Here is a 24,412-nt window from a genome sequence, read left to right as displayed (position 1 = left end):
TCCATCCAAACTCCCTCCATTTCTGTGAATTGGTACACTTCCATTGATATCTCCATATGGTTGTCCATTCTTCCTCAGATATAATTATCCCTCCTTCCTTCTCCCATTTTGTTTTAATGTATGAAGTCAAATGTGTTTTAAGATTTGATAACCCCTTCCTTATACATGCTTGAAATGATTCTACTGCCATTATCTTAATTATATGCTTTTCTAAAGAGCTCTATCAAGCATGTATTTGCCCTGGTTACATTTTTAAGCGTCTTATTAACATATTGTTGCATCTGTAAATACCGATAAAAATCTTGTATTTCTAATGTGTTTCTCTTTAAGCATTTCAAAACTGAACAGTGTTCCTTCTTTCATTATGTTGCAAAGAACTGTTATTCCTTTAGCTGTCCAGTCCTTAAATCTAGCATCCAATTTATTTGGTGTAAAATCAGTCATATGCACACCATTTAAGAATAGCAATATCTCCCACTAGATTATATTTTTTATAGTGGTTTTCCATTTTTAAGAGTCAATTTCACCCATGGGTTATCAATAGTATTTATGTACCTTTGCAGATTGTTATCAGCCAAAATTGCTTGTATGGGGATGGGAAGTACCCGCTCCTCAATGCTTTTCCATTGAGCGTCATATGATGGGTTACTCCAACGTATCACAGCTCTCAACTGTACAGACCGATTTCTTTATTAAATGTTGATGCAAAAATTTTATCCAAAAATCTTAGCTCAAAGACCTGAAAATATTTTACCATCTATTATATCACATGACCAGGCAGGATTTATTAAAAATCGTTACTCACATTTTAATATACGTCAGTTATTGAATGTGATATATTCGCCATCCAAAAAAAAATCAAAGTGTCCTTAGATGCAGAAAAAGCCTTCAATAGGATTGAGTGGAATTATCTTTTTAAGACCTTAGAAAAGTTTAATTTTGGGCCTAATTTTATTTGTTGGGTTAAATTAATTTACTTGTCTCCAACCGCTCAGGTTATTACTAACTCTCAAATCTCTAAGCCCTTTAAATTACAGCGGGGAACTAGACAAGGTTGCCCTCTTAATCCTTTACCTTTTGCTTTAGCTATAGAACCCTTAGCAATAGCATTTCGAGAATCTAAGGACATTTCTGGTATACTAAGGGAAGGTATGACTCATAAAATTTCATTATACGCTGATGATATTTTCCTTTTTATCTCTAACACTGAAACTTCTTTACCTTCGGTTCTTTCTTTAATTTCCCAGTTTAGTTTTTTTTTTCAGGATATAAGCTGAACTTACATAAAAGTGAGCTATTTCCTTTAAATGACCTAATGTCATCAAATGCCAAATTTCTGTTCCAAGTTGTTACAAGTCAATTTACATATCTAGGTATAACAATTACTAAAAACTTCAAGAATTTATTTAAAGAAAACTTAAATCCTTTATTGAATTATGTGAAAAAGATGCTTTCTAAATGGTCTCCTCTTTCTTTATCCCTAATTGGCCGAATTAATTCGATTAAAATGAAGGTTCTTCCTATATTTTTATATCTTTTTCAGGCATTACCTATTTTGATTCCTAAGACCTACTTTGATTCTTTAGATTCAATTTTAACATCTTATATTTGGAATAATAAACAAGCTCTTTTAAGTAAAGTTTACCTACAAAGAAATAAAGAGATAGGTGGATTAGCCCTACCCAATTTTAGGTTTTACTATTGGGCTGCCAATATAAGGAATATTACGTTTTGGTCCTATTACATTTATCGTAAAGATTGCCCATCATGGGTCTCCTTAGAAGTTAATTCTGTAAAAAATTCCTCTATTGTTTCTCTTCTTGGATCATACTCTTTCAGCAAATAAAACAACAGATAACATAATTGTTAAGCAAACTTTAAGGATCTGGACTCAATTTAGAAAATTTTTTGGTTTAGTGAATTTTTCATTATCATCTCCCATTCTCAATCATTTTTTTATCCCTTCCATGACTGACAAAGTCTTTAAGGATTGGGATGAACTGGGTATTAAGTGTTTTTGGGACCTGTTTATCTCAGGATCTCTTGCTTCGTTTGACCAGTTGTCAACTAAATTTGCACTCCCAAAAACACATTTTTACAGATACCTTCAAATTAGAGATTTCTTATGTTTCCAATTAACTACTTTTCCTATAGGTCCTGATAAAAATTTACTGGACGATCTTTTAAATTTAAAACCTTTTGTTAATGGTTCTATTACTGGTATCTATAACTTGTTGATTGATTCTAGACAAGATTTTTAGATAAAATAAAAATAGTTTGGGAGGATGTCCTAAATTGTCAGATTTCTGATTAAAGATGGAATAAAATTCTTAAACGGGTTAATAAATCATCTTTCTGTGCAGGTCATTCTCTTCTACAATTTAAAGTGGTTCATAGAGCTTATATTTCCAAATGGAAGCTGTCCAGTTTTTACCCAAATGTTTCTCCACTTTGTAATAAATGCAACTCTACTGATGCCTCTTTAGTTCATATGTTTTGGTTTTGCCCTAAAACTGAAAAGTTTTGGTGGGAAGTATTCCATACCTTCTCACAACTTTTTAGGGTCCAATTTGACCCAAATCCCCTTACTGCCTTGTTTGGTATTATTGCAAATGAAGATATAACTTTAAATACTCCTAACTTACAGGTTTTAGTTTTTACCTCTCTTTTAGCAAGGAGAGCAATCTTGCTTAAATGGAAGGAGTCTACCCCTCCTACACATCTTCAATGGCTACGTGATATTATGTCTTATTTAAGTTTGGAGAAGATCCGCTGCTCAGTCTTAAATTCGAAACAGTCTTTTTATGATATCTGGGGACCTTTCCTAAATTACTTTTCCAACTTAGAAAGTTTAACAGTGCACAGACTTTTATGTATATTTCTATCTTCTCTTCTTAAGCAAATATGTTTTTTTTCTAATTATCCATTGTCATCCATCAGCTTTTTTCTTTGGTAGTTGGTAGGGGGTTGACTTTTTTTTATATAAAAAAATTCTTTTATGATGTATGACCTATCTTTAAATTTTTGATTACAGAGTGGTATACCTTTATGTGATATGCTATAACATTTTGATCAATTTTATTACAATATATGAATGTACACAATTTATGTTGAGATGTATCTATGTGTTGCACTCTGTAAATCTTGTTTTTTCTTCTGAATAAATATATTGCAAAAAAAAGAACAAGATCAGAGCCCATGGTATTACAGGAAAGGTACTAGCATGCATAGGGCATTGGTTGATTGGCAGGAGGAAAAGAGTGGTAATAAAGGGATCCATTTCTGGTTGGCTGCAGGTGACTAGTGGTGTTCCACAAGGTGTTGGGCCAGTTTCTTTTCAAGTTCTGTGTCAATGATCTGGATGATAGAATTGATGGGTTTGTGGCCAAGTTTGCGGATCATACAAAGATAGATGGAGGGGCAGGCAGTGTTGAGGAAGAAGAGAGGCTACAGAAAGACAGACTGATTAGGAGAATGGGCAAAGAAGTCACAGATGGAATACAGTGTTAGTGTTCCTTTCCAATCAATTTTGGACAAAAAGAATGTAAAAAGAAACTTAAGAAAGAAATTAGAAAAGCTAAAAGATATGAGGTTGTTTTGGCAAGTAAGATGAAAATAAATCCAAGGGGTTTCTACAGTTATATTAATAGCAAAAGGATAGTGAGGGATAAAATTGGCCCCTTAGAGAATCAGAGTGGACAGCTATGTGTGGAGCCGAAAGAGATGGCGGAGATTTTGAACAATTTATTTTCTTCGATATTCACTAAGGAGAAGGATATTGAATTGTGTAAGGTAAGGGAAACAAGTAGGGACGTTATGGAAACTATGACGATTAAAGAGGAGGAAGTACTGGCGCTTTTAAGGAATATAAAAGTGGATAAATCTCCAGGTCCTGACAGGATATTCCCTAGGACCTTGAAAGTAGTAGGTGTAGAAATAGCCGGGGCTCTGACAGAAATATTTCAAATGTCATTAGAAACGGGGATGGTGCCGGAGGATTGGCATATTGCACATGTGATTCCATTGTTTAAAAAGGGTTCTAAGAGTAAACCTAGCAATTATAGGCCTGTCAGTTTGACGTCAGTGGTGGGTAAATTAATGGAAAGTATTCTTAGAGATGGTATATATAATTGTCTGGATAGACAGGGTCTGATTAGGAATAGTCAGCATGGATTTGTGCGTGGAAGGTCATGTTTGACAAATCTTATTGAATTTTTTGAAGAGGTTACGAGGGAAGTTGACGAGGGTAAAGCAGTGGATGTTGTCTATATGGACTTCAGTAAGGCCTTTGACAAGGTTCCACACGGAAGGTAGTTAGGAAGGTTCAATTGTTAGGTATTAATATTGAAGTAGTAAAATGGATTCAACAGTGGCTGGATGGGAGGAGCCAGAGCGTGGTGGATAACTGTTTGTCAGGTTGGAGGCCGGTGACTAGTGGTGTACCTCTGGCATCTGTATTGGGTCCAATGTTGTTTGTCATATACATTAATGATCTGGATGATGGGGTGGTAAATTGGATTAGTAAGTATGCAGATGATACTAAGGTAGGAGGCGTTGTGGATAATGAAGTAGGTTTTCAAAGCTTGCAGAGAGATTTAGGTCAGTTAGAAGAGTGGGCTGAACAATGGCAGATGGAGTTTAATGCTGATAAGTGTAAGGTGCTACATTTTGGTAGGAATAATCCAAATAGGACATACATGGTAAATGGTAGGGCATTGAAGAATGCAGTAGAACAGAGTGATCTAGGAATAATGGTGCATAGTTCCCTGAAGGTGGAATCTCATGTGGATAGGGTGGTGAAGAAAGCTTTTGGTATGCTGGCCTTTATAAATCAAAGCATTGAGTATAGGAGTTGGGATGTAATGTTAAAATTGTACAAGGCATTGGTAAGGCCAAATTTGGAGTATTGTGTACAGTTCTGGTCACCAAATTATAGGAAAGATATCAACAAAATAGAGAGAGTACAGAGAAGATTTACTAGAATGTTACCTGGGTTTCAGCACCTAAGTTACAGGGAAAGGCTGAACAAGTTAGGTCTTTATTCTTTGGAGTGTAGAATGTTGAGGGGGGACTTGATAGAGGTATTTAAAATAATGAGGGGGATAGATTGAGTTGAGGTGGATAGGCTTTTTCCATTGAGAGTAGGGGAGATTCAAACAAGAGGACATGATTTGAGAGTTAGGGGCAAAAGTTTAAGGGTAACACGAGGGGGAATTTCTTTACTCAGGGAGTGGTAGCTGTGTGGAATGAGCTTCCAGTAGAAGTGGTAGAGGCAGGTTCGGTATTGTCATTTAAAGTAAAATTGGATAGGTATATGGATAGGAAAGGAATGGAGGGTTATGGGCTGAGTGCGGGCCAGTGGGACTGGGTGAGTATAAGCGTCAGCATGGACTAGAAGGGCCGAGATGGCCTGTTCCCGTGCTGTAATTGTTATATGGACAGTTTGTCTTTGTACTTGCAGGGTGAATTCTCTCATATTCTGATCAGTTCTCCCATGTGGTCCTTTACCTTAAGATCTCTAATCAATTCCAGTTCATTGCACAATACTCAATCCAGAATAGCTAATCCCCTAGAGGGTTCAAACACAAGCTGCTCTCAAAAGCCACCTCATAAGCATTCTAGAAATTACCCCCCTTGGGATCCAGCACCAACTTGATTTTCTCTATCTGCCTGCATATTGAAATACCCCATGACTATTGTATCATTGCCCTTTTGGCATACATTTTGTTCATCCCATTGTAATTTGTAGACCACATCTTTACTACTGTTTAGACTTAGACTTAGTTCCTGCTGCGCTTTAATTGGTGCATTGGGTGGCAAGCCTTTTGCAATTGGAATGGTCACAGGCAGCAGCTTCGTCATTCTCCTTTTGCCATCCAACATAATCCAGTGATTTTGCTTTCCTTTTATATAGTGTTTACTGGTCTTGCAAGGTTTAGTTGCTAGCCTGACTGTCAACCCTCCTCCTTTCTCAGCACGGGCTTGTGATGGGCCAAGGTGGAGTTTTTACTACTGTTTGGGGGTTAGCATACAACTCCCATCAGGGTCTTTTTATCCTTGCAGTTCCTCAGCTTTACCCATGATTCAACATCTTCTGCCCCTATGTTACCTCTTTCTAATGATCTGATTTTTTTTTTACCAACAGAGCCACCCCACCCCCTCTGCTTACCTGCAGGTCCTTTCAATGTAATTTGTAACCTTAGGCATTAAACTCCGAGCTATGATCTTCTTTCAGCCACAATTCAGTGATACCCGCAATGTCATACATGCCAATTTGTAACTGTGTTACAAGTTCATCTACCTTATTTTGTATACTGTGCACATTCAAATGTAACACCTTCAGTCCTGTTTTCACCTTTTTTGATGTTGTCCTCTTTTACATTGCAACTCATCCTGTTGATCGCAATTTTGCCCTATCGTTAGCCTCTTCATGCTAGCAGTCTCAATACAATTGCCTCCGTAAACCAACTACCTCATCTTTAGCACTATTACTTCAGTTCCCATCCCACTGCCAAATTAGTTTAAACCCTGCCAAACAGTTCTCGCTAACCTGACCACCAGGATATTGACCCCCTTGGGTTCCCTGGAAGAGATCCCAATGATCCACAAATTTCAACCTCTGCCCCCTGCACCAGTTCCTCAGCCATGCATTCATCTGCCAAATCATCCTTTGCTTACCCATAGGACCATAAGGCATAGGAGCATCGAGTCTTCTCCTCCATTCAAGTTGCTTTTATTGTCATTTCAACCATAAACTGCTGGTACAGTACACAGTAAAAACGAAACAATGTACCTTCAGGACCCTGGTGCTACATGAAACAACACAAAACTACACTAGACTATGTGAGACAGCACAAGGCTACACTAGACTATGTAGAACAACATAAAAACTGCACTATACTACAGACCTGCACAGGACTGTATAAAGTGCACAAAACAGTGCAGGGCAGTACAATAATTAATAAACAAGACAATAGGCACAGTAGAGGAAAAATTACAATATAATAATAAATGATGTAGATGTCAGTCTAGACTCTAAGGAGTCTGGCTTGGGGGAAGAAATTGTTGCACAGTCTGGTTGTGAGAGCCCGAATGCTTTAGTACCTTTTGCCAGATAGCAGGAGGAAAAAGTTTGTGTGAGGGGTGCGTGCAGTCCTTCACAATGCTGTTAGCTTTGCGGGTGCAGCGTGTGGTGTAATAGCAGGAAGAGAGACCCTGATGATCTTCTCAGCTGACCTCACTATCCGCTGCAGGGTCATGCAATCCGAGACGGTGCAATTCCCGAACCAGGCAGTGATGCAGCCGCTCAGGATGCTCTCAATACATCCTCTGTAGAATGTGGTGAGGATGGGGGGTGGGAGATGGACTTTTCTCAGCCTTCGCAGAAAGTAGAGATGCTGTTGGGCTTTCTTGTCTGTGGAGCTGGTGTTGAGGGACCAGGTGAGATTCTCCACCAGGTGAACACCAAGAAATTTGGTGCTCTTAATCATGGTTGATACTTTTTTTTAAAATCTCCTCAACCCCAGTTCCCGGCCTTCTCCCTGTAACCTTTGATGCCATGTCCGATCAAGAACTTATCAATCTCTGCCTTAAATACATCCAATAATCCGGCGTCCACAGCTGCATGTGGCAACAATTCCACAAATTCACCACCCTTTGGCTAAAGAAATTTCTCTGCATCCGTTTTGAAAGGGCGCCCCTCCATCCTGAGGCTGTGCCCTCTTGTCCTAGACTCCCCCACCATGGGAAACAACCTTTCCACAACTACTCTGTCTAGGTCTTTCAACAATCAAAATGTTTCAATGAGATCCCTTCTCATCCTTCTGAATTCCAGCAAGTACAGACCCAAAGCTATCAAACTTTCCTCATATGATAACCCTTTCATTCCTGGAATCATCCTTGTGAACCAACTCACAAGGCACATGCTCGCTGGCATGTGACACAATGCAGAGATTACTACCCTGAAGGTCCTGATTTTTAGCTTTCTGCTGAGCTCCCTAAAATCTCTCTTCAGGACCTCATCACCTTTCCTACCTATGTCATTGGTGCCAATATGTACCAAGACTTCTGGCTGCTCACCTTCCCCTAAGAATACCACGGACTATATCCGAGTCATCTCTGACCTGGGAGGCAACATATCATCCGGGTGTCTTGATCATGCCTGCAGAATTTTTTCTCTATTCCTTTTACTACGGAATCTCCTTATCACTACTGCAATTCTCTTCACCTCTCTTCTCTTCTGAGTCACAGCACCAGACTCAATGCCCGAGACCAGGTCACTGCAGCTTTCCACGGTAAGTCGTCCTGTTCAACAGTATCCAAAGTGGTATACTTATTGAGGGGAATGGCCACAGTGTACTCTGCTCTGGTTGCCTATTTCCCTTCCTCTCCTGATAGTCACCCAGTTACCTGCCTCCTGCAACCTATGGGTAACTACCTCCTTGCAGTTCCTATCTATCACCTCCTCATTCTTCAGATGAGCCGAAGGTCATCAAGCTGCAGCTCCAGTTCCTCGTTATGTTCTTTGAGGAGCTCTAGCCTGATGCACCTAGTGCAGATGTGGTTATTCAGGAGAATGGAGATCTAGAATTCCCACATCTCACACACAGAACAAAACACTGCTCCAAAACCATTTTCACTATACCACTATGTCGTAACAGACAACGAATTAAGAATCAAAAGGGAAACTTACCAGATAATTATCTCGCCCAAGCCTAATGAGCCAAAGCACTAAACACTGGTTCACTCACAATGACCTCTCCATTTGCACTTACGTTTTTTTGTTTGCCCTTTCTAATGAATCCTGCTCAGCAATTGGTCCTTCCAACTCCCAAAAAACTGTTGCAGAGTTCTGCCTTTTTAATCTTGAGTGTGGACCTGATCGAAAAGGTATCTCTCTTTTCGTACTCCTGTTCAGCGATTAGTTGCAATCCAACTATCCAGTGAATAATGTACAGGAATATATCCTACACTCTAGGGGAATACACTAAGAAATACTACTCTGAGAATGCACCTAAGGAATATACTCCAAATCTGGGGAATATATCCCAGATCTAAGCATACGAACCTGGATGATATACTGCACCCCAGGAATGCACCCAGAATACCCACTAAGCTCATGAACAGAAACCTCATCCAAGGAATACATCCTGGAAACATATTTTCTATGTTCACAACAATAATATACCCATGTCTAAAATAACAGCGCAATGCAAGAATATACAAAACACCATAAGAATATACTTTGGGTATAAACCTCATAACTCTGAAAATGTACCCCTTAATCACATAGTCATAGTCCATGCCAACTGTGTTGCAAATCACACATTAGCCCTCTAAACCTTTCTTGGCCATGCACTTATCTAAATGGTTTTTAAAATGTTGCTAATGTGCCAACCTCACCCACTATTTCTGGTAGCTCATTCCAAATACGCACCACCCTTGTGTGAAGAAGTTGCCCCTAATGTCTTTTAAATCTCTCATCTCTGATGCTCTCATTGTTTTAGAACCTTCCCTGTGAAAAAGATGATCTAGTTTTACCCTGTCAATACCACACATGACCTTATATACCTCTATCAGATCACACCTTAATCTCCTACGATACAGGGATTAATACCACTTCCCCTTGTGATTCAGGATCCCAAGTCCAGGCAACATCCTGCTAAATCTTATCTGTACACTTTCTAGTTTAATAATAGTGTAATCAAAACTGTGCAGAGTACTCCAAGTGTAGCCTCACCAATGTCTTATATAACTGCAACATAACTTCCAAACACCTATACTTAATGCCCAGACTGATGAAGGTTGGTGTGCCAAACACCTTCTTCTCCACCTTATCTACCTGTAACACATTCAACAAACTATGAACTTGCAATCCTTTGTCCCCTTGTTCCATAACACTGCCCAGGGTCCTATCATTCACAGTCTAAATCCTACCCTGATTTGATCGCCTGAAATACAACACCTCATCTGGATTAAAAGCTATTTGCTTACCCTAGCTGAGACGGATGCCTGTAATTTTTCATAACCTTCTACTCTATTTGCATTGTACACGCATATCCAAATCTTTTATATAAATTACAGACCACAAAGGCCCAGTATTGACCACTGTGGCAAAGTGTTAGATATACAGATATAGAAACAACCCTTGGCATCCTATCACTGAGCTAATTATGAATCTAATGCACTATCTCCCACGAATCCCATGTGATCAAACCTTCCAGACAAGATTGTCATGAAGGATCTTATCAAAGGTCTTGTGTAAAGTCCATATAGCCAACATCCACTATCCTACCCTCACCTACCTTCTTGGTTCTCAAAGAACTTACTATTTGTCAAACATGAATTCCCATATACAAATCCTTGGAATATAATGTTTGTACAAGTTCTCAAATATACCCCCAGCTTTGGAAAGTACTTCATGACTACATCCTGCACCCAAATAACATTCCAGAGTATATCCAGGGATAAAAATCTAAGCATATCAAGGATAAATGTAACCTCCAGGTAGGAATATAACCCAAGTAAGTCTAGAACCCTGGGAATGTATTTATGTATGTGTTTAATAGCTACGGTAGTAGTGAGTGCTATGACAGGAGGTACACATGGTACAGCAGAGTTGGTGCAGAAGAATCATCCAGGTGAACAAACAACACTGGAGCAGTAGTTATAGAGGTAGATCAGAAACTCAAGAAATTCAGTAATAATTACAGGTTAATTCAAAGTTCAAACTTCAAAGTAAATTTATTATCAAAGTACTTATATGAACCCTATGTACCATATACTACCCTGAGATTCATTTTCTAGCAGGAATTCACAGTAGAACAAAGAAATATAATAGAATCAGTGAAGCACTACAAACTGACAACCAATCTGCAAAAGACAAACTCTGCAAAATCAAAAAAGTAAATAATAATAATAATAAATAATATTGTGAACATGAGTTGTCGAATCCTTGAAAGTGAGTCCATAAGTTGTGAAGTCACTTCAGAGTTGTGGTGGGTGAAGTTATCCATGCTGGTTCAGGAGCCTAATGGTTGAGGGTAATAATTGTTCTTGGTCCTGGTGATGTGGGACCTGAAACTCCTGTACCTCCTTCCTGATGGCAACAGCAAGAAGAGAGCTGCTCGTGGGGGTCCTTGATGATGGATTATAGATGTGGTCAATGGTGGGATGGGTTTTTTCTGTAATAGACTGGGTTGTATCTGTTTTTCGTTGGCTTTTCCATAGAAGGGTATTAGGGTTTCCATACCAGGCTGTGATACAATGAGTCAGTATACACTCTGTGGCCACTTTATTTGGTACCTCCTGTACTAATAAAGTGGCCTCTGAGTGTATGTTTGTGGTCTTTTGGTACTGTAGCCCATTCACTTCGAGGTTCCACATGTTGTGCTCTTCTGCACTCCGACGTAACGTGTGGTTATATGAGTTACAGTCACCTTCCTGTCAGTTTGAACAAATCTGGCCATTCTTCTCTGACCTCTCATTGAAAAGGTGTTTTCACCCACAGAACAGCCAATCACTGTAAGTTTTTTTTTGTTTTCCACACCATTCTTGTGAACTCTTGAGACTTGTGCATGAAAATTTCAGGAGATCAGCAATTTCTAAGATATTCAAACCACCCTGCCTGACAGCAACAATCATTCCACACTCAAAATCAATCAGATGACATTTATTCCCAATTCTGATGTTTGGTCTGAACACCAATTGAACTTCTTGACCATGTCTGCATGCTTTTATGCATTGAGTTGCTGCCACTTGATTGGCTGGTTAAATTGGAATTAGCAAGGTGCACATGGGTACCTAATACCTAATAAAGTGGCCACTGAGCATACTTTCCACTGTGCAGAAAGCAATCTTTCATTGAGGAATTCTTTTGAATTTTGATTTAGCTCCAATTAAAGGTTGAAAAAGTAACACTATCAATGTTAAATCTACAAACTGTAAGAGGATAAAGATGTCAGTGACTAATGCAAGGAACAGGGTATCCTGTTGGCTTTTCTAATCTTGTGTTTGTCAAAGCTTTAATTCAGTTCTAACAATTTAGTTATGATTGAAAGATTCAGTTTATGAATTTAGCTGGTTAAAAGGGTTACCAACAATTCATTATATAGGGGGACTGACAATTCATTGTTTCTTACAAGTTCTACCAACCAAAGGAGTGTCTCCAACCTTAAGGGACAAGAAATTGATGAGAGAGGGATACTTCATAGATCAGACCTTCTTCTCATCACATTATCATGATTCTAGGTCAATGGATATATACAGTACAACACAGGTACAGGCTTTTATGTCTGTGCTCAACATAATGAATTTTCATTTAGCTGCAGAATTTGTGCAATGAAACTGATTAGGATCTCATGGTTCCAGCGCTACAAGGTAGGCACCACAGAACAAATCTTCACTTTGTTTGTGCTCGTAAATCCTAACTGTTGCAAACTGTTATTGAAAGCAATGAATGTGATCAAATCAACAGTATAACTGGTATGATGTGCTGGACCATTTAAGGGAAAGCAGATCTAATTGAGGTGTTCAAAATTAGGAGGGACAGACAGCAGGAAATCAGGCCTTACAACCCAACAAATCCCATCCAATCAAGTTGCCTACCTAAGCTGGTCCCATTTGCCCACATCCCTCTAAAGTCTTCCTATCTATATACCTGTCTAAATGTCTTTTAAACTTTATGTTTGCACCCACAACTACTACCTCTAGCAGTTTGTTCCATATACCTATCACCTGCTGTGTGAAAAACCTACCCCTCAGATCCCTTGTAAATCTTTCCCCTCTCACCTTATATCTGTGTGTCAAGTTTTTGACCCCACTCTCTTGGGAAATAGACTATGACCATTCACCTTACCTCAGTCCCTTATGATGTTATAAATGTATATAACGTCATTTCTGAGCCTTCTATATTCCAGGCGAAAAAGTCTCTCATAACTCAACCCCTCTCACCATATTAATGTCCTTGTGAAACATTCCTGAAACCTTTCTTAATTAATGATATCCTTCCCATAGGTAACCAGACCTGCAAGTAAGTGTGATCTCATCAAAATTATGTGCAATTGTAACATTTCATTCCAACGCTTGTTCTCAGTGTCCTGACTGATGAAGGCCAGTGTGACAAATGCTTTCTTCACAACCTTGTCTACCTATGTTTCACTTTTATTGAAGTACAGGTTTCCCCTGCTATCCGAAAGTAGAGCGTTCCTATGAAACTGTTTGTAAGCTGAAGTTGTGTAAAGCGAAGAAGCAATTACCATTTATTTATACGGGAAAATTTTTTGAGCATCCCCAGACCCAAAAAATAACCTACCAAATCATACCAAATAACACATAAAACCTAAAATAACACAAACATACAGTAAAAGCAGGAATGATATGATAAATACACAGCCTATATAAAGTAGAAATATTGTATGAACAGTGTAGTTAATAGGGATGACAGCCAGCCAAAACCGATATGTAGAAAAAAATCGGCATGCATGCACGTACACACATGCGCACACAACTGCCCGCACAAGGCTTCATGGTCATGGTAGTCTTTCTCGAGGTAAACACATGTTTAAAGCAGTTGTCTTTTTTTTCCTCTGTGGGTCAGCAAAAACAGGTATTAATGTAGGTCTTTCGTAAAAGCAAAGTGTCATAAAGCGAATGTTGGGAAAGAGGGCCACCTGTATGTGCATGTACATGAAGGTCTCTGCATTCTACAGCACTCTCCGAGCCCTGCCATTTACTGTCTAAGTCCTACCCTGGTTTAATTTCTCAAAATACAACACTTTGCATTTGTCCAAGTTACATTCCAGCTGCCGTTCCATGGCTTATTCTTTCAGTTGATCTAGATCCTGTTGTAATCTTCTTTTCTGCTCACTGCACCAAAAATATTGGTGTCATCTGTAAATTTACTGACCAGGCCAACAACATTCTCATCCAAACCATTAAAGGGGCCACCCAGTTAAGATAGAGATGAAACAAGATTTTCCTCTCCAAGACTTGTGAGCCTTTACAACTCTTCTTCAAAAGGTGGTGCAAGATGAATTTTTGGCTATTTTTAAGGCAGAGGCTGATAGATTCTTGATAAGAAAATGGGAATTTGGTTGGGATAGATGGGAATTGGAAATTATAAGCACAACAGCCACCTGAAAAAACCTGAGATCCTATTTAGCTTCTGTACAGCATTCTTCATATTTTAGCCCAATAAAAAGCAACTGGATCAATAAATAAAATAGAATGGAGGACACAACTGCGTAATGTGGATGACCAATTCTTTGTTGTCATGATTTCAGTTGAAATTTTGTGGAAATATAATGGCAGCACATAGGGCTAATAGTATTTTATCCAGTTGTGTAATCAGATTGTCAGGAAATGGCCTTTTCCTTGGAAAACTGACCTTGAACAATTTGACGAATGAATGGACCACCACACACACCATTGTCATCAATGTGAAAGTAAATGGAAAGTGTTTATAACCATGTAACGAGAAAACTGCAGGTAGAAGCAACGGAACCACAACAGCTGACTTTGATGACAATACATCGCTGCCTGCAAAAGGTAAAAGAAAAAGCAGTAATTATTTCTGTAACAGGAAACCACAGAGAAGGTATCACTTTGCATCAGCTTTAACATGCTACAATTCAAAACACTCATCACCAAGCGCACATGCTTACCACCAACTTCTCAGATAAACTGGGGCAAGGGAATATTTCTGGCAGATACAGAGTAAAGCTCCCTTTATGCTGACCCATTTTACACTCCCTGGGCAGGACAGCACAGTAAAGAGTAACCTTTCCTGAAAACCCAGGAAAACCAAACCCTTGCATCAGTCAAGCACATGCAGACCCTCTCATCTGGTTTGAAATGATAAAAAGCATAGATCACTGGAAAAAAAACTGCAAGATACATAGCAAAGTTTTCTGTAAGGTAACCTGTCACCCATGCCACAGACACAAGTTAGCCTCAGAATAAGACTGCTTCTTGTGCTGTCCCATCTCGCAGGTCCAGGGCAGGGACAGCTCTGGGCTAACCAGCAGGTGGGAGAACTGCAAGCACCCATAGCAAACAGGATCCAGACGTGCTGCAGTTCATTCTGTTGCAGGCTGGAGCTGAGAAGAGTTGAAGGAAGCAGAGAAGGGTGATTTCTAACAACTTGAGCTGATGGGAAGAGAAGGAACAGGAGGATTCCTCTCCCTTTCTCGTCCCACTTCATCCCCTTTCTTGCTTTCCCTTCCTTACCACAAGCTCAACCTGCAAGTTAATCTTTAGGGAAACCTGCCTGAGGATTCCCAGATTCCTTTGAAGATCAGATTTCTTAACTTTCTCCCTATTTAGAAAATAATCTACATCTTTATTCCTTCTACCAAAGTGCATGACTATATACTTCCCTGTGCTGTATTCCATCTGCCACTTCTTTGCCCATTCTCCTAATCTGTCCAAGTCCTTCTGCAGACTCCCTGCTTCCACCTACCTTCATATCATCCACAAAATTAACACAAAGCCAACAATTTCATCATCCATAAAACTGACGTATAACGTAAAAAAAAAGTAGTCCCAACATTGACCTTTGCGGAGCACCACTAGTCAATGGCAGCTAAACAGAAAGTATTTCCATTCTTTACCTCATGCTAGTCAACCAATCTTCTTAAGCAGTCTCATTTGAGGCACCTTGTCAAAGGCCTTTGAAAAATCCAAGTAAACAATATCCACTGACTCCCCTTTGTCTATCCTACTTGATATTTCCTCAAAGAATTCCAACAGATTTGTCAGGCACCCTTAAGGAAACAATGCTGTCTTTTTTTAGTTTCTGCTCCAAGTACCCCAAAACCTCATCCTTAATAATGAACTCCAACATCTTCCCAACCACTTAAGTCAGGTTACCTGGCCAATAATTTCCTGTCTTTTGCCTCTCTCCCTTCTGGAAGTGTGGAGTGAGATTTGCATTTTTCCATTACTCTGGACACATTCCATAATCTAGTGATTCATGAAGGATCTTTACTAATGCTGCAACAATCTCCTCAGTTACCTCTTTCAGAACCCTGGGATGTAGTCCAACTGGTTCTGCTGATCTCACACCTTTCAGCTTCCCAAGCACTTTCTCCTTAGTAATCGCAACTATTCTCATTTCTATCCCAAAAGACCAAAAGACATAGGAGCAGAATTAGGCCATTCAGCCCATTGGATCTGCTCTACTATTCTAGCATGGCTGATCCCAGATCCTACTCAACACCATACACCTGCCTTCTTGCCAAATCCTTTGATGCCCTGATAAATCAGGAAATGATCAACTTCCGCTTTAAATATACCCAAGGGCTTGGCCTTCACTGCAGTCTGTGGCACAGCATTCCAAGATTTACAACTATCTGCTAAAAGAAATTCCTCCTTACCTCCGTTCTAAAAGGTATCCTCTCAATCTTGAGGCTGGGGTCCCTAGTTCTGGATACATCCTCTCCACATCCACCCTACCTAAGACATTTCAACATTTGGTAGGTTTCAATGAGATCCTTCCACGTTCTTCTAAATTCCATTGAGTACAAGCCCAAAGTTGCCAAATGCTTCTCATATGTTTACCCCTTCATTCCCAGAATCATCCTCGTGAACCTCCTCCAATGACAACACACCCTTTCTGAAATAGGGGGCCCAAAACCATTGATAATACTCCAAGTGTGTCCTGACTAGTGTCCTATAAAGCCGCAGCATTATCTCCTTGCTTTTATATTCTATTCCCTTTGAAATAAGTACCAACACTGCATTTGCCTTCTTTACCACAGACACAACCTATAAATTAACCTTGTGGGAGTCTGGCACAAGGACTCCTAAGTCCCTCTGCACCTCTGATGTTTGAACCTTCTCCCCATTTAGATAACAGTCTGCACTATTGTTCCTTTTACCTAAATGCATTATCATACATTTCCCAATACTGTATTCCATCTGCCACTTTTTTTGCCCATTCTTCCAATTTGTCCAAGTCCTGCTGCAATTACATTGCTTCCTCAGCACTATCTACCCCTCCACCAATCTTAGTATCAGCTACAAACTTTGCCACAAAGTAATCAATTCCTTTCTCCAAATCATTGACAAACAATGTTAAAAGTAGTGGTTCCAATACTGACCCCTGAGGAATACCATTAGTCACTGGCAACCAACCAGAAAAGTCCTCCTTTATTCCCACTCGCTACCTCCTGCCTGTCACCCATTCCTCTAACCACACCAGTATCTTTCCAGTAATGCCATAGGATTTTATCTTGTTAAGCAGTCTCACATGTGGCACCTTATCAAATATCTCCTGAAGATCCAAGTAAATGATATCCACTGCCTCTCCTTTGACCGTGCAGCTTGTTACTTCCGCAAAGAATTCGAACAGATTTGTCAGGCAAGATTTCCCTTATCAGAAACCATGATGACTTTGACTTATTAGTCTCCAGGTACCCCGAAACCTCATCCTTAATAATGGACTCCAACATTTTTAAAGTTAAGTTAGGCTAAGTGGCCTACAATTTCCTTTCTTTTGTCTGCCTCCCTTCTTAAAGAGTGGAGTGACATCTACAATCTTCTAATCTGCTGGGAGCATGCCAGAATCAAGTGATTCTTGAAAGATCATGACCAATGCATCCATTTTCTCTTCAGCAATCTCTCTCAGGACTCTGGGATGAAGTCCACCTGGTCCAGGTGACTTATTTACCTTAAGACCATTGAGTTTGCCTAGCACCTTTTCCTTTGTGATAGCAATGGCACTCACTCCTGCTCCCTGACACTCACGGACCTCTGGCACACTGTTAGTGTCTTCCACAGTGAATACTGATGCAAAGTACCTATTAAGTTTATCTGCCATTTCTTTGTCCCCCATTACTACCTTGCCAGCATCATTTTCCAGTGGCCCATTATCAACTCACACCTCCCTTTTACTCTTTATATAACTGAAAAAACGTTTAGTATTCTGCTTTACATTATTGGCTACTTTGCTCTCATATTTCATCTTTTTCCTTCTTATAGCTTTTTAGTTGCCTTTTGTTGGATTTTAAAAGCTGCCCAGTCATCCAAATTCCCACTCACTTTTGCTACCTTATATGCCCTTTCTTTGGCTTTTATACAGAAAGTTCTTAATTCCCTTGTTAGCCATGGTTGCTTACCCCTGCCATTTGAGAACTACTTCTTCTGTGGGATACGTCTATCCTGCGCCTTTTGAACTATTCCCAGAAACTCTGGCCACCTCTGCTCTGCTATCATCCCAGTCAGTATCCTCCTCCAATCTATCCATGCAAGTTCCTCTCTCATGCCTCTAATTCCCTTGATTCCATTGTGATACTGATACGCATGACTTATGCTTCTCCCTCTCAAATTGCAGTATGAATTCAATTATATTATGATCACTGCCTCCTAAAGATTCCTTTACATTAATCTGACAAATAAAATCTGGTTTGTTACACAACACCCAATCTAAGATGGCCTTTCCCCTGGTAGGCTCAAGCATAAATGGCTCTAAAAAGCCATCTCATAGGCATTCAACAAATCCCCTCTCTTGCAATCTGGCACCAACCTGGTTTTCCCAATCAGCTTGCATATTGAAGTCCCTATTACGATTGTGTCATTACCCTTATTACATGCCTTTTCCTACTGCCTTTGCAATCTCAACCCCACATCTTGGCCAATATTTGGAGGCTTATATATGATTCCCATCATGGTTTTTTACCTTTGGAGTTTCTTAACTCCACCCACAAAGATCTGACATTCTCTGATCCTTTGTAGCCTCTTTCTAAAGATGTAATTCCATCTCTTAGCAGCAGAGCCCCATCACTGTCTATGCCTTCCTGCCTGTCCTTTTGATACAAAGTACATCCTTTGATGTTAAGTTTCCAACTATGGCCTTCTTTCAGCCACAACTCAGTGATGCCCATAATGTCATACCAACCAATCTCTAATTGCACCATGAGTTCATCCACATTCTTCTGAATGCTATATGCATTTAAATACAGCACCATCAGTCCTGCATTCTTTGCCCTTTTTAATTTTGCCTCAGTGGTATAATTTAACTCTTTGCTCTGTCTGCATTTGTACCCAATCATTAGCTTGTCCTTCCTTACATTCATGTTACATCCATCATCTACTTGTAAACCTGCTGGCTCATCCTCAGCTCTATCATACTGGCTCCCATCCCTGCCATATTAGTTTAACCCTCTTCCAACAGCTCTAGTAAACCTGACCATAAGAATATTGGTCCCCTGACACTCTTGAATTTCTGGCATACTGCTGGTGGAGTCCGCCACAAACTACTTATTGAGTTGTTTTGCCATTTTGTTGTGACCCCCCCCCCCGCCCATAATTCCCTCTCCAGCATCATCTTCTTGCAGTCCAATATCACTCTTACCTCCCTTTTACTCTTATATATCTGAAAAAACTTTTGGTGTCCTCTTTTATATTATTTGCTAGCTTACTTTCATATTTTATCTTTTCTATCCTTATTGCTTTTTCAATTGCATTCTGTTATTGGCCATGGAGGAGTTAAATATGGAGGAAACCACTGAACTCAAATGGGTCAAGGACAGTGGAAGCAGACAAACCAATTGTCTTTGTTCTTACCATGTGGTTGAAGAAATGGAGGCTGCCATTTTGTGAAGCTACTCTGTAACCTTCATCTTGTGAACTGTTTGAGAACTGATTCTTGCTCTGGACTAATGTTCCACCAGCATTTTATGTGTGTTGCTTGAATTTCCAGCATCCGCACATTTCCTCGTGAAAGTGGAAACAAGTAGTTTTTGCTATCGACCTGCTAAACCTGAGATCATTCTCAGATAAACCGTGTATTGTGTACATTTGCAGGTTTGCAGAAGTAATCTCATTTTCTTGGCCCAGTGTCTGAGTGATCTGGATTGATGGGTTTGAACCAGAATCGAACAGAAAAAATGAAGTCAACTGAGACATGAAGTTGTTCAGCCCTTGGATTACATCTATTGGGAAGTGTTAGACGTCAGTCAGATGACCCATAGCCAATAACACTGACATGCAACATTTGAACTGGTAAGGAATGAATATAGAAGCAGAAGCTTTGAATGTAAAGTAGAGATAACTTTGAAGATTAACCATCAGAAGGAAAAACCCCATGCTAGCAGCTGAGAAAAAAGGTTGATCGCTTGTCCAATGGGAGATCCCCATTTCAGTGTTATAAATCAAAAAAGTGGTCTCAGTGAATATTGGTATAAAGGGGACAGTAAAATTCACATTTTAACTTGTTGGCCTGGGGTCAACATAGTTACATTGTTATTTGCGCGGAGAAAATAAAGTGCGAGCTTCAATCAATTAAGAGTTGCGTCGTGAGTTTCCTAACCTAGTTCCATTGATGAATGGTCTATATGTTTTAGCGTTCCAGGGTGTGCTCAAAAAGAATAGAAGTCTGAGGCTCTATTTTTGAGCTGTACCACCTACTAGGTTAGGATATTAAAAGGAAAAGGAAGGGACCAAAAGAACCTAGGGGATTCAGAGGACTGGAAAGATTACTTTCATAGTTATATATTAAGAAAATGGCCTAATTTTCAGGAATGTATAGAAAAGGTTGAGAGCGGAGGGTCAGAGACCTGGGGGATGCATTGTGGAAAGCAGTTAGTGAAAAGAAATCAAATAAATTACAAGAGAATTTTAAAAAAACCTGTTACAATGGGATATACGTGAGAAGAAAGTGTAAAGCAGCCAGTGTGTGAGTGGGCCAGTGAAGGAGTGGAGCTTTGAGGCTTTGACTCGAGAAATTCTGGCAGTTTTGGCAGTTGGACTGTGCAATCAAGTTGATCAAAATTTGAATAGCTCAGCAGAAAGCAGTTGATTAGACAAACAATATTTGAATAGCTCAGACTCAGCAGAAAGCAGCTGATTGGGCAATTGAGGTCAGGTGACCAAGCAGTTTGAAAAGCTCAACCAAATAAATAGAGGGGTAGCTCAAGCGGAGCGGCCAGTAAGAGAGTGGGCCAGTGAAGGAATGGAGCTCTGAGGCTTTGACTTGAGGGGCTTCGATGAGAAGAGGCGGAGGATGAACTTGCTCCCAATTAGGCTTTACAACGCCTCCTGAGATGGTGATGTGCCTGTCGTGTGAGATGTGGCAGTCTTGGGGGAACTCCCCTCTCCTGCAGTCACATCTGCCATAAGTGGCATAAAAAGATCCAAGATGGTGGCGTGACGCAGCTTGCATTGGCCACTCCGGAACTGATTATCTGTTATTGGTGAAGTGGGGTGCCGTGCGCAATCATAATAGATTGAAAATGGACGTGGAAGCACGGAGAAACACCGGGAAATTCCAGGAAGACCTTTTTCGTTGCTGCTGCTGCTGTGAGGTCCGGGACTCTGCTGGGAAGAACAGGCCCTAGTCCTTGGGGTCGCATTGCCGATGGCCGTTGGCGGAGCCGTCTTAATACACTCGGCAGAGGATGGTGCTTGGAGAAGCTGTGCTGGAGGGAATGGTTGTCGGCTTGGAGGTTCGACGGACTCAGGTGGCTTTCGGTGTGTGCTGCATCTGTGAGGCTGGTTTCGACGGAGCTTCAATTGTGTGCTGCGTCTGCGAGGCTGAGACGGGCGGCGCCTTGGAAGTCCATAGCGGGGGTACTGTCTTCTGTCACCAGTGTGGGATGGTGAGTCTGTCGGGACCCTGGGGACTTGTGGAAACTGTGGTGATTTCTTTTGAACTTACAGTCCTTTAACATCTTGGACTATTTTTACTGTGCCCATAGTCTGTTTTTTTTTAATCAATTATGCTATTGTTTGCACTGTTGTAACTATTTTGTAATTATGTGGTTTTGTGCAGGTCTTGTAGCTTTAGTTTTTGGTCTTGTTTTTGTCTAGTGGATTTGGAGCTCCTTTCCGGGGAACGCGCTAGACGGTAGCGCGATATTAATACGCAGCAGCCTCTCCGGACTCTAGTTTGCGGATTGCCAAACGTTATGTGGATTTTCTGGTGTAGTCTGTTTTGTCATATTCTTTTGTGATATCATACTGTGGGAATGTTGTCTCATTTTTTAACTGTATTGCATTTGTGGTTTCTAAATGACAATAAACTGAATCTGAATCTGAGGTGCATGCGGCTAGGTGATATGAAAGACCGTGTAAGAGATCTGGAGCAGCAGCTAGATGACCTTCGACTCATAAGGGAGAATGAGGCAGTCATAGATGAGAGCTACAGGGAGGTAGACACACCTAGGCTGCTGGAAGCAGGTCGTTGGGTGACAGAAGGGGGGAAGCGAAGGTGAGTAGACAGGTAGTGCAGAGCACCCCTGTAGCCATTCCCCTAAATAATAAGTATACCATCCTGGATGCTGTTGGCTGAGACAACCAACCAGGTGTGAGCCACGGTGGCAGGGCCTCTGGCACTGAGCCTGACACTGTGGTGAAAAGTGGGGCAGGGAAAAGGAGAGATGTCGACATTGGGGACCTGAACTCGAGGTGGAACAATATCCTTGCAGGTAGGTTTGCTAGCATGGTTCAAGAGGGTTTAAACTAATTTGCAAGGGGGATGGGACCCGGAGCGATAGAGCAGTGAAAGAAGTGCATGGAGTAAAGCCAGATCTAACATATAGAGAGGCTTTGAGGAAAGAGAAGCAGAATAAAGGATGTAAAGGTAGTAAGGTAGAAGGGCTAAAGTGTGTGTACTTCAATGCAAGAAGCATCAGGAACAAAGGTGATGAACTGAGAGCTTGGATACATACACGGAATTATGATGTAGTGGCCATTACGGAGACTTGGCTGGCACCAGGGCAGGAATGGATTTTCAATATTCCTAGATTTCAGTGCTTCAAAAGGGATAGAGAGTGGGGGGGGGGGGAAACGGGAGGAGGGGAGGCATTACTGGTCAGGGATACTGTTACAGCTACAGAAAGGGTGGATAATGTAGGATCCTCTTTTGAGTCAGTATGGGTGGAAGTCATGAACAGGAAGGGAGCAGTTACTCTATTGGGAGTATTCTATAGGATCCTTGGTAGCAGCAGAGATACCGAGGAGCAGATTGGGAGGCAGATTTTGGAAAGGTGCAAAAATAACAGGGTTGTTATCGTGGGTGATTTTAACTTCCCTAATATTGACTGGCACCTGATTAGATCCAATGGTTTAGACGGGGCACAATTTGTTCAGTGTGTCCAGGACGGATTCCTGTCACAGTATGTTGACAAGCCGACTACGGGGAATGCCATACTACATCTATAACCATATAACCATATAACAATCACAGCACGGAAACAGGCCATCTTGGCCCTCCTAGTCCGTGCCGAACCCTTAATCTCATAATGGTACCCTGCTTCGCGCTCTAAATGCTTAGTGTTTTTTTTCTCAAAAATTTGTTTTTTCATTAACTGCTATAGTTTTCTTTTTGTTACGGTAACACTTTTTTTGGAATATGGGTGGTTTGTTCTTTTTCAGTCATACCTTTTGAGCTGCCGTCTTGAGAGATGGGGTAAATTTAGTATTAATTTGCTTGCTGGCCACTCTTTGGCTCTTCTTCGAGCTTTTGCGGGTGGGGGAGGGGTTTTCTCTTTTTCTTTTTTTGCTTTTTGCTTAGATTTTTCAAACGGGCTGACTGGAAACTAGAAAAATGTCTTAAGTGTTATAACTTCCGGTTCCTCTTTGAACCTTTTTTCCTCCTCTGGACTCATGAGTTTGTATTCTGGTTAACCTTTTATGCTTTATATGATCGATATTAGCAAAATGGATAAGACTATTAATTTTGTTTCTTGGAATACAAATGGTTTAAACCATCCTATTAAACGGAAAAAGGTATTTAAAGTATTCCGCAGAATGAATGTTAATGTTATTTTTGCACAAGAAACTCAAGTGAGGAAAGAGAATAATTTGCGTTTCTTTAGGTTTTGGAGGGACCAACAGTATCATTCGAACTCTCAGGCCAAAGTGAGAGGAGTTTCTATTTTTATAGATTCTTCAGCTTCGTTTATTCATTATGAAACAATTTCAGATCCGCATGGTAGATTTTTGCTTCTTACTGGCTTACTTTCTAACCAAAAAGTTGTTATGATTGATGGTTATGCTCCGAATGTTGATTGTCCTGATTTTTTAAGCATTTGTTTACATTTCTTCCCAATTCAAAGGATTATATGTTAATAATGGGTGGAGATTTTAATTGTTGTTTAAATCCTTCGATGGACAGATCTAAGTCTAACCAGGTACTACCGAGTAAATCGGCTTCTCTCATCAATTCCTTCATGGTTGACTCTGGAATTTCAGAAATTTGACAATTTCTATATCACAAGGACAAAGAATTTTCATATTTTTTTCATGTATATCATAATTAACCTAGAATTGATTATTTCTTTATTGATCATCATTTACTTACATCTGTTATTGACTGTATCTATGACTCACCTTTTAATTTAGGAAATTAATTAATATAGCTTACACTCCTTCACCTAGATCTCCAGAATGTGTTATTTCTCTGGACACT

General features: G+C 40.2%; 1 protein-coding gene across 2 annotated transcripts in view; it reads right to left on the bottom strand.

Moving 5' to 3' along the window:
• Window positions 1–10,724: 10,724 nt before the first annotated feature.
• Window positions 10,725–24,412, bottom strand: part of pigl (phosphatidylinositol glycan anchor biosynthesis, class L) — a 107,265-nt gene continuing 93,577 nt past the window's right edge. For both annotated transcript variants that reach the window (XM_059973783.1, XM_059973785.1), the window contains one exon: window positions 10,725–14,538. In XM_059973783.1, the coding sequence (XP_059829766.1) occupies window positions 14,434–14,538 (105 nt within the window). In that variant the 3' untranslated portion in view covers window positions 10,725–14,433. The remainder of the gene's footprint in view (window positions 14,539–24,412) is intronic.

This window comes from Hypanus sabinus, chromosome 6, assembly GCF_030144855.1.
Source record: "Hypanus sabinus isolate sHypSab1 chromosome 6, sHypSab1.hap1, whole genome shotgun sequence".
In the NCBI taxonomy this organism is placed as follows: domain Eukaryota; kingdom Metazoa; phylum Chordata; class Chondrichthyes; order Myliobatiformes; family Dasyatidae; genus Hypanus; species Hypanus sabinus.
This window is presented reverse-complemented; position numbering and strand designations above follow the sequence as displayed.